Source organism: Callospermophilus lateralis, chromosome 14, assembly GCF_048772815.1.
Source record: "Callospermophilus lateralis isolate mCalLat2 chromosome 14, mCalLat2.hap1, whole genome shotgun sequence".
Lineage (NCBI taxonomy): Eukaryota > Metazoa > Chordata > Mammalia > Rodentia > Sciuridae > Callospermophilus > Callospermophilus lateralis.
This window is the reverse complement of record NC_135318.1, coordinates 6,752,959-6,763,156: the sequence shown is the minus strand read 5'-3', so window position 1 is coordinate 6,763,156 and position 10,198 is coordinate 6,752,959. Positions and strand designations below refer to the sequence as shown.

General features: G+C 46.9%; 1 protein-coding gene and 1 non-coding gene across 3 annotated transcripts; both read left to right on the top strand.

Annotated features, from left to right (window-relative positions):
* The first annotated feature begins 1,116 nt into the window (after positions 1 to 1,116).
* Odc1 (ornithine decarboxylase 1) lies at positions 1,117 to 8,801 on the top strand. 2 transcript variants are annotated; one of them, XM_076832560.2, is made up of 12 exons: positions 1,117 to 1,504; positions 3,728 to 3,833; positions 3,923 to 4,056; positions 4,268 to 4,441; positions 4,614 to 4,786; positions 5,037 to 5,171; positions 5,281 to 5,362; positions 5,445 to 5,528; positions 7,008 to 7,170; positions 7,258 to 7,370; positions 7,451 to 7,665; positions 8,330 to 8,801. In XM_076832560.2, exons 3-12 carry the CDS (start codon positions 3,955 to 3,957, stop codon positions 8,472 to 8,474), a joined length of 1,386 nt encoding a protein of 461 aa, XP_076688675.1. In that variant the 5' UTR covers positions 1,117 to 1,504; positions 3,728 to 3,833; positions 3,923 to 3,954; the 3' UTR covers positions 8,475 to 8,801. The 2 variants fall into 2 exon arrangements, with proteins under 2 accessions (XP_076688675.1, XP_076688676.1); XM_076832561.2 differs by lacking the exon at positions 1,117 to 1,504 and adding an exon at positions 1,596 to 1,876.
* Positions 2,469 to 2,602, top strand: LOC143380829 (small nucleolar RNA SNORA42/SNORA80 family). Its single transcript, XR_013088704.1, has one exon. It is a non-coding gene; the product is annotated as a small nucleolar RNA SNORA42/SNORA80 family (small nucleolar RNA).
* Positions 8,802 to 10,198: the final 1,397 nt, after the last annotated feature.

The window sequence follows — 10,198 nt, the reverse complement described above, 5'->3', positions numbered from 1 at the left end:
AGAGCTGGGCTGGAGCCCTGAGCTCCTCTAGGGTCCTCCTGCAGAAAAATCCTGAAAAAAACGACCTGGCCACATTTTTCACTTCTCTATCTCCTAACCCACGCCCCAGGGAGGGACTTCTCCTGTGGGCTGGATTTTTGTCTTCAAGGGAATGAATGGTAAAAAAGAACATAATTGCTCCAAATTCCATCAAGATCAGTCTCTGCCTGGGGCGGCAGATGAGAGTGGTTAGGGATGTGAGGCAGTTTCCAGGCATGTTTTGGGACTCTCAATTTTCTACGTGGCAGAAGTGGCTTCTGCCTATGTGTAAGACTGCATAGACATTTTCGGTGTTGGGACTTTCTCAAAGCAGGCCCGCTGGAGGTGCCCCTAAAAGATTCTAGTTATTTATGAGGTCCATCCAATAGGGTGAGGCATTGGACCACTTGGTGGCTCAGGACCCCCCAACCTCCTGCTTTACCCCTGACTTCCTTCTTTTGCTTAAGAAGTAGAGCATGCACCTTTGCATGCCACTGCTGCATGCCATCTGGTAGGGCACCTCCATGTTCTATCGGCAGGGTAACCCACCAGCACCTGGGTACCGCTAACAATCTGGTACCCTCGGCACGCCCCTCATGGCTCCTCACCGGTGAGAGGGGGAACTGCACCAGAATCACCGCTAGGTCCCTGCCACAGGCGTGTAAGTGCCGCGCAGCTGAGCCCGGCAACCCCAGGGCTGGGTCTACGTGGCCCGTGAGCCGGCCGGTGCACTCGATCTTAGCTTGAGTCCGCAATTCCCTTTCTGCCTTAGCACACGAGACATTAAACGAAAGTGGAAAAACTGTTTTGCATGCGCAGATGCTGAAATTCAGGGACGATCAACCTCTCAATTCAGCGGCGCCTCGGCGCCCAGGCGGCCGCAGGGCACAAGCCTGCGCGTGGTGCGCGTGCGCGTGCCGGCTCCGTGCCCAGGCCGGAAGGGCCTGCGGCGTGGCGCGCGTGCGCGAGCCTGCCGCAGGGCCAGGCGGGGCGCGAGGCCCGGCGGGGCGGGGTGCGAGGCCGGGCGGGGCGGAGCGCGGGCGGGCGGAGCGCCAGGCTGCGGGCGCGGGAGGGCCAGCACGCGCGGGGCGGGCGGCACTCGGAGGCGCTGACGTTTAGCCCTCCGCGCCCCCCGCCCCCGGCGCCCGGGCCCGGGTTGGCGGTCGCTTAGCCCCCGCCCCTCCCCCGGAGGCCTCCCGGCCGGAACCGATCGCGGCTGGTTTGAGCTGGTGCGTCTCCATGACGACGCGCGCAGTATAAGTAACGGCGCGGCGCGCAGTCGGCTTTGTCAGTCCCTGCAGCCGCCGCGGCCGGCCGCCCTCAGCCAGCAGCTCGGCGCCACCTCGGGCCGGCGTCTCGGGCGGGCGGGAGCGAGGCGGCTGACGGGCGCGGCGGGGGCGGCCGAGCGCTCCTCCGGCTCCGGCGCGGCGCAGCTCGGGCGGCGGCATCTCCATGGGACCGGCCCGGGGCGTCCGGGCGCTCTGAGGTGAGCCGGCGGCGGGAGGGAGGCGCGGCCACGTGTCCGGCGGCCCGCGCAGCCTGCCGGGGACACGTGGTGGCGGAGCCGGCCGCGGGCCGTGACCTTGGCTAGACCCGTCCCGGGCCCAGGTGTCCGCGCGCTGCCGGCCCGAGGGGTCCCTGCGGCCCCCACGGGCCCCGAGCGGCGCCGGCCGGAAGCCTCGGAAGACCCTGGGCCCCGGGCTCTCTGGGCGGCCCGCGGCAGGTGCAGGGCTCGCGGGCCCGGCCGCCCTGCGGGTTCCTCCTCTTCCTCCTCCTCTCTTCAGAGCTTGTGTTTCTGCTGAGTGTACAGAGCAGGTGACACTGTCGTGGACCCGCGGGAGCTGCCCGGGCGTAACCGGTAACTACCCGGCGGGCCATGACTGCGGATGGCTAATTTAAGGACTCTTTGAATGACTTGGTATTTAAGGAGCCTGGCTCGGGCGGATCGGTTTCCAGAAAAGGCTGATTGTGTTGTTAGATTCCTAAATAATTTAAAGTAGAGAGCAGAGCCTTGCAGGACTGTCTGGGGAAGGTGTAAGAATGTGTTGGCTTCCTTTATTCAAACCTAAAAAAGTTTGTCTGCTATTAGTACGTCTCTTCCAGCATTACTCCAATGCCATCGTTTAAAATGACCTAGCTATGCAGATGCCAAAAGGTGTTATTAAGTAAAAATTTTCGGATAAATTATTCAATCTTTAAAAGATGCAAGAAAGCAAGATACTACTGTTGTACTTCAAAGAAATAAAGCTTTCCAAGTTTAAGCTTGAGCCTTGCTTCAGAAGTCATTGCTTGAGCCCATTTAGTCAATTGAAAACGTTATATATACAGGCAAAATGAGTTTGCTGGCGTTAGTCTCTTGCTTTCCCCCTAGGGGTTATTTAGGCAACTTAGGAGGCTGACAGTGCCAAGAAGTTCCTGTTAAATTGAGGTTTTAAAACAAGTTCCACCATGCATGGGTTTGGATTTATGGCAGGCCCGTCCCCCTGGGTCTCTCATAGTGTCCCATGCCAGAGCAAACTGTAGCCCCGAACCATTGCCTGGCCTCTGCCTATAGGCTGCTGGCACTGAAGAGGGTTGCACAGTAGAGAAAAGAAAGCCCTACTTGGCAGAAAATTTTAAAGGTTCAGTAATTTAAAGAAAACACATTTGCTAACATCATATTCTGTGATGCCCAAGGACAGTGGCTTTTATTACTAACCTGATGTTATTGCTTTTTTGTAAATTAATAGTTAGCCAGAAACTACTCCCAAATGGTTATCATTCATAGCTAAGCGAACATTAGAGGGTCTATGAAGACAGTTGGAGTTTCTAGAATTGCTATTTTGGTAGCCGTCACTGGTTCAAGACTATTGTTTTGGTTTTTTTTTTGTTTGTTTTTTGTTTTTTACATAATTGCAACTATATCTTATACTGATTTGAAATATTAAAAAAGATTTTTTTTCAGCTAATGTGGCATGAAAATTCATTCATGAAATTCTTGTAAAATTTATGAGTACTTTTAAATTGACCACTCTGGATATTCCTGGTTACTGAAATTATTGTACATCGACTTGGTCAAGCTGGGTGAGGTGGCACATTCTTTAATCCCAGTGACTCATGATGGCTAGGACAGGAGGGTCTCCAAGTTTGAGCCCAGTGTGATAATTTAGCCAGACCCTGTCTCAAAATGAAAATAACTCTGCTGGAGATGCAGATCAGTGGTAAAGCACCACCGGGTTCAATGCCTAGTACCAATACCAAAGAAAAACTTTGTGGAGGTAGGAAATGGGAGGATTTTTCAGACTGCATATAGTTGCTATAATGTTCTTTTAAGTTTCTAAAGAGTTTAAACAGCTCTGAAATAAGAAAACTGACATAAAGCTTGTATCTGTATCAGTAATCTAAGTACAGACAAGCCTCTGAAACCTGCGTTCTACAGTTGTTTTTTGGCACAAATGTTTGAAATGCTTCTTCTGAGATGTGCCATTATTATATGTGGAATTTTAGTGTGCTGCTTTAAAAAACTTAGTTTTGAATCTGGTGGTTTTTAGATACTGCAGAGGTTTATGGGATCGTGTCACACCTAGGAAAAAGAGAGGTTCACACATCATTGAGTGGTCTACTTAAACTGGGTGCTTGATTCTGTGTCTCATATGCTGTCATAATGCCTGGTCCATCAACTTGATGAGATTCTAAGGTAGACAGAAATTCTCATGTGTTTCTGTTTCAGAATATTTCCACTGCTGGACCGAGGACACGGGGTTTGGAATTCCTGGAGAATTACCTTTGAGAGAAGCTGGAAATAATTTCTTTAAATTTCATCTCTTAGTTTCCATGTAAGTATTCAACTTGTAATTTTGTTACAGATTCATCTTAAGATTGTATTGCTGTGGCTTCTGAGTTAATTTTTTCACCCTGTTTGCAGCTTGTTGCATTTCTGAGGCATATCCAGGAGCCATGAACAACTTTAGTAATGAAGAGTTTGACTGCCACTTCCTTGATGAAGGCTTTACTGCCAAGGACATTTTGGACCAAAAAATTAATGAAGTATCTTCTTCTGTAAGTATGGAAGCCCCCCTCCCCCATGGCAGCAGCATACGTGTCTTGTTGGGGATTCAGAATTTTAATTAACTGTGGATTGTGACAATGGTGGTAGCCTGTCAGTGACGATATGAGTAGAATTCATCCAATGTATGGAAAGAAGGGAGGCTGCATGTTAATTATAATATTGCAAGGCGGCTAATGAGTTCCTGTATCCACTTCATTTCAGGACGATAAGGATGCTTTTTATGTCGCAGACCTTGGAGACATCCTAAAGAAACATCTAAGATGGTTAAAAGCTCTTCCTCGTGTTACCCCCTTTTATGCAGTCAAGTGCAATGATAGCAGAGCCATAGTGAAGACCTTAGCTGCCATTGGGACAGGATTTGACTGTGCTAGCAAGGTAAGCAAAGGTAGCAGGGTTCCCAGATATTTCTATAAAATGATCCTGCAGGCCAGAGTTTTTCTTGGGCATTAAATGCTAACAAGGGTACTCATAGGACACCTTTGCATGCTTTTGTTTTTTGTACTTATTAGCTGTGTATGTATAGCATGACACCAGTCTTTTGTTTCAGACTGAAATACAGTTGGTGCAGAGTCTCGGAGTGCCTCCGGAGAAGATTATCTATGCAAATCCTTGTAAACAGGTGTCTCAAATTAAATATGCTGCCAGTATTGGAGTCCAAATGATGACTTTTGACAGTGAAGTTGAGTTGATGAAGGTTGCCAGAGCACATCCAAAGGCAAAGTGAGTTACCCTCCATTGAGGCATTTGAGAAGGGTAGGCATTATAGGTTCATGTCATGCGAACTTAAATTTTCAATTATTCTGTTTTTATGCTGGAGTAGAAAATAGATTGAACCCTCAGGTGATGAGTATAACTATGTTAGATACAACCAACCACGAAGTAACAGCTGATATTTAGGGCGGGTTTTGTGTAATTTGACCATAGCTCTTAGTGATCTGTCATGATATTTGATATGCTTTCCTTGTTCTAGGTTGGTTTTGCGGATTGCTACTGATGATTCCAAAGCAGTCTGTCGTCTCAGTGTTAAATTCGGTGCCACACTCAAAACCAGCAGACTTCTTTTGGAACGAGCTAAAGAATTAAATATTGATGTCATTGGTGTCAGGTAAGATCTTGGTGTCAGCAGCTGAAATGTTTAAGTAGTGTCAGTTTTACAGGCTTTTACCTACTGTTTTGAGAAATAGAAAGAGCATCTCGTGTCCTTTTATTCACAGCTTTCACGTGGGGAGTGGCTGCACTGATCCTGAGACCTTCGTGCAGGCCATCTCTGACGCCCGATGTGTCTTTGACATGGGAGTGAGTACAGAGTCTTAGTGAAGTGTGGGCAGGTGTGTCAGCAGATCTGGTTGTGTGACCTCTTGAATCTTCTTGGCTCTAGGCTGAGGCTGGTTTCAGCATGTGTCTGCTGGATATTGGTGGTGGCTTCCCTGGATCTGAGGATGTGAAGCTTAAGTTTGAGGAGGTAATTTCTGACAGATTACACAGTAGTTGTTTTTTAGCAAGCGCTTTCTTAAAATGATTCAAAGCCTAAATTAATTTTATTCAAAGCCTAAAAAATTTTAGTTGTAGATGGACACAATATCTTTATTCTTATGTGGTGCTGAGGATTGAACCCAGCACCTCACACATGGGAGGTGGGCGCTCTGCCACTGAGCAACAACCCCAGCCCTCAAAGCCTAAATATTTTAACTAGTACCAAAGGGGCTAAACAAGCATGAAAATCAATATCTTTAGTGTTAATATTTTGAGTGACTTGTGTTCTTTAAAATTATACTAATTACCATTTTCTAAACTAAGCTTTCCCAGAATTTTTGGGTTGTTATTGATTACTACATTAACAAATGCTGTAGTGGCGTATGCCTGGAAGCTCAGTGATTTAGGAGGCTGGGGCAGGAAGATTACAAGTTTGAGGCCAGTCTCTGCAATTTAGCAAGACCCTGTCTCAAAAAACTGAGGATGTAGCTCAGTGATAATGTCCTTGGGTTCATTCCCCAATACTGGGGTGGGGGTTGGGGGGATGCTACTGTGGCAAGTTGTTTTTTTTTCAAGTAAAAGAAGACTGGGGGTAGACCTCAGGAGTAGAGTGCCCTGGGTCCAGTCGCCATTATGGCAGAAGAGGAGCAGAAGTGCTGCTGTGCAGATAGTGGCAGAGAAGGCGGGCAAGCAACCTAGGTGTGCCTTGCTAGACTTGGCACTTCCCATAACAATCTAAATATTTATAGTCCTTTAGGAAGCCAAGCTGTAATGTGACGCTTGAGTTGCTAAAGTAAATATGCATTGTTATTTGTAGAGGTGAGTGAAGGCAGAATGGAAAGGTTTTGACCTTGTGGCATGCATACTATTTGATAAAGTCATATCCATAACTTTTTGGTGGGGCCATCTAACTCAGATTGTGCCTACTCAGCTAGTGTCATACCACTGAGCTATATCCGTAGTCTTTTTGTTTGTTTTGTTTTTAAATATTTGTTTTTTAGTTGTAGTTGGATACAATACGTACCTTTATTTTATTTATTTATATGTAATGCTGAGGATTGAACCCAGGGCCTCGCACCTGCTAGGCGAGCACTTTACCACTGAGCCACAACCCACATCCCTAGTCCTTTTGAGACTGGGCCTTGCTGTGTTGCCAGGCTGTCCTTGAACTTGGTGATCTTCCTGCTTTAGCCTCCCAGGTTACTGGAGTTACAGGTATGGGTCACTTGCTTGGCCCCTGACATCTTAAAAGGGCAGAGATGGTACTCAGAGGGGAATCACCCAAGTGAAATAACAGGGATACACAGACTGGTTTCCAGGGAGATGTTTTGTTTTTTTTTTTTAATTTTTTGCTTCTGCTGGTGCCTGCTCTTGTCATGTCCTGTTACTGTTACTCACAAGGCACTGTGATCTTTCTCCTCCATGTGAACTCTTCATAATAAATGGCTGCTCTGTGTCACTCTTTTAGATCACCAGTGTGATCAATCCAGCACTGGACAAATACTTTCCATCAGACTCTGGAGTGAGAATCATAGCTGAACCAGGAAGATATTATGTTGCTTCAGCTTTCACGCTTGCAGTTAATATCATTGCCAAAAAACTCGTATTAAAGGAACAGACAGGCTCTGATGGTATGTATGATGGTCAGGGTGAATTGTTGCACATAAAACTGAAAATTGGTAGAAAAAATAGTAATTAAGGCTAATCTGTTTTTCTAGATGAAGATGAGGCAAGTGAACAGACCTTTATGTATTATGTGAATGACGGAGTATATGGATCATTTAATTGCATCCTTTATGATCATGCACATGTAAAGCCCCTGCTGCAGAAGGTAATTTGTGAACATGCTGTCTAAAGCAGTGAGGATATTTGATAAACGAGTATGATTAAGCAATAATTTTTTTATCACAGAGACCTAAACCAGATGAGAAGTATTATTCATCCAGCATATGGGGACCGACCTGTGATGGCCTTGATCGGATTGTCGAGCGCTATGACCTTCCCGAAATGCATGTGGGTGATTGGATGCTTTTTGAAAACATGGGTGCATACACTGTTGCTGCTGCTTCTACTTTCAATGGATTCCAGAGGCCAACTATCTATTATGTGATGTCAGGACCTACATGGTGAGTAGAAATCATGCATGTTTATGGTTTTAACAAGAGTAGGCACCTGGGCTGAGCATGTGTCTTGGTGGTAAGAGCTTTGCCTAGCATGCACAAGGCATCTTGGTGCAGTGCTTAGCAGAAGCCCCCACAAAAGAAAATCTCTTCATTATCACTGTGTATTCAGGTTTTCAGAAAATTTTGAAGAAATGCTTTTGTGTGTGTGTGTGTGTGTGTGGTGCTGGGGATTGAATCCACTAGGGCCTTGTGCATGTGAGGTAAGCTCTCTGCCCTGGCACAGTGGCTCATACCCCTCAGGGGGTAAGGCAAGAGGATCACAAATTTGAGGCCAGCCTTTAGCAACTTAGTGAGACCCTGTCTCAAAATTCAAAGGGTTGATTATGTAACTCAGTGGTAGTGTGTCCCTGAGTTCAATTTCCAGTACAGGAGGTGGGGGTAGAGGGTAGGCTGTGGATGTAGGTCAGTGGTAAAGTGCTTCCCTGGCATGTGCAGCGCCCTGGGTTTAAATCCCAGTACTTCAACAAATAACCAAGAATAAACATTGAATTACTTCCTGATAGTGTAAGAGACCAAGGACATGCTGTCATGGATGAGTTATTCTCATGGGTGCCTGCCCAGGTAGAAGTGACTGGGGTTTTGAATATGCTCCTTCTTTGTCTCTCAGGCAGTGCATGCAGCAAATCCAGAACCATGGCTTCCCACCTGAAGTGGAGGAACAGGACATTGGCACTCTGCCCGTGTCTTGTGCTCAGGAAAGCAGCATGAAACGTCACCCGGCAGCGTGCACCTCCACTAGTATCAACGTGTAGATGCCGCTCTGTAGCTGTTCACTACAGATTTAGCTTAAGTTAAGGGATCTGGGGGGACCATTTAACTTAATTACTGCTAGTTTTGAAATGTCTTTGTAAGAGTAGGGTTGGCACAGATGCAGCAATACGGACGACTAGAAGATGGGGTCACACTTATCTGTGTTCCTATGGAAACTATTTGAATATTTGTTTTATATGGATTTTTATTCACTTTTCAAACAAGCTACTAAAGAGTGCCCCCTCAGCTGCCCAGCAAGCATTTGTAGCTTGTACAGTGGCAGAATGGGCCAAAAGCTTAATGTTGTGACCTGTTTTGAAAATAAAGTATCTTGAAATAATCAGGTCTTGGTATTTGTGCACTGTCCATTCCAGGTGGTTCGAGGATCCTGTATTGCAGATTCTCATGATGGATCTAATCTGTACTAGGTAGAGGGAAATGGATGGATGGTCCAAGACCACACCCTTTGGACCCTGCACATCTGTCCACCCTGAATGTTTGTAGCTGGCTGTGGATGGACTTGGGTGTCTAGAGCCTTTGGAGGGATACAATATGCCTGCCTGCCCTATCGTAGCCAATGCCCAAGGGAGGGACATTCGATCCTTGCCTACAGAAACTATAGGTGTTCCCCTTTCCACCTTGATTTCACACTTGTTAACTACCATGTGGAAGCCCTCCAGCTGGTGCAGTGTTCACCCAGGTAAGGGGAGGGAGAGACTTACTGCTTTCCAAGAGCTACCTTCCCCAAAGTGTCCTGCTCAGCTAAACTAAGGCTTGGTTTGTCACCAGCCCTCAGTCTCCCTTCCTGGACCCAGGGTATAATGGTTTTAGTCCACCAAGATGGAAAGTTTCTTGGCCAATGGAGAAGATAGATTGTGACTGGAGTTGGGGATGGCAGAAGAAATATCTTAGTCTACGCTGCCTGCTAAATCTTGGAAGTAGGGTTCAGGTATATGAAGGTAACCGAGCTTGCCACAAGGGCAGGTGCTCAGGATCTGGTACGCACTACTTTCTAAAACTGGAATTGGTGGGAAGGTACCATTCTCAAGGGATTTGAGCTAGGTACCAAGCCTAAAATCTTCAAAAGTTGGGAGTTCCATTTTAAAAAATTTAGACCTATAGATCACTGTGGCAGTACTGAGCTTGTGTATAAGAAAAGGGAGAGGATTATTTAAAAAAATAATAATAGCATACTAAATTCCACACAGCCAGATGAAATGTCCACCACTGGCAGGAACAGTGAGGGCATAGGAGCCCCAGATGAACCTGCCCCTCATACTACAGCCTCTTCCACTGGCCCCATGTGTCTCAGACCCCTGTCCCTTGAACATGGGAATAGGCAAGTGAGCTTGGCAAGCGGGAATAGAGGCTGTGAGCAGCCATCCCATGGCCTAGCTGTGTAAACACCATGCACTGTTTCCACGAGGCCCTAAATTTATAGTTATCTAACCTAAATGTTAACCGTTGAAGATGGTATTGTCTGCTCTTGTATAGATATTGGGCATCGTAGACCTGAGGTTTGAAGCAAGTGTAGCTCCACCAAGGCCACTAGTGACCATTTCTTCCTGGGGGTGCTGGAGTCAGCTCCCATGGGAGGAGAGCCAGGGAAATGGAGCCCCTGTATCCAAACCATAAACTGTGGTAGGATCACTTGGAGATTCTTAAAAAGGGGGGTTGATGTTGAATGTGTTTGGTGCACACCTGTAATCCCAGCAATTTTAGGAGG

Bases quoted from the DNA above. Each gene is read 5' to 3' on its own strand.
- Odc1 (XM_076832560.2), top strand. From the start codon at position 3,955: ATGAACAACTTTAGTAATGAAGAGTTTGACTGCCACTTCCTTGATGAA. The intron at 5,172-5,280 runs GTAAGATCTTGG...TTTTATTCACAG, and splicing joins ATTGATGTCATTGGTGTCAG to CTTTCACGTGGGGAGTGGCT. The intron at 5,529-7,007 runs GTAATTTCTGAC...TCACTCTTTTAG, and splicing joins TGAAGCTTAAGTTTGAGGAG to ATCACCAGTGTGATCAATCC.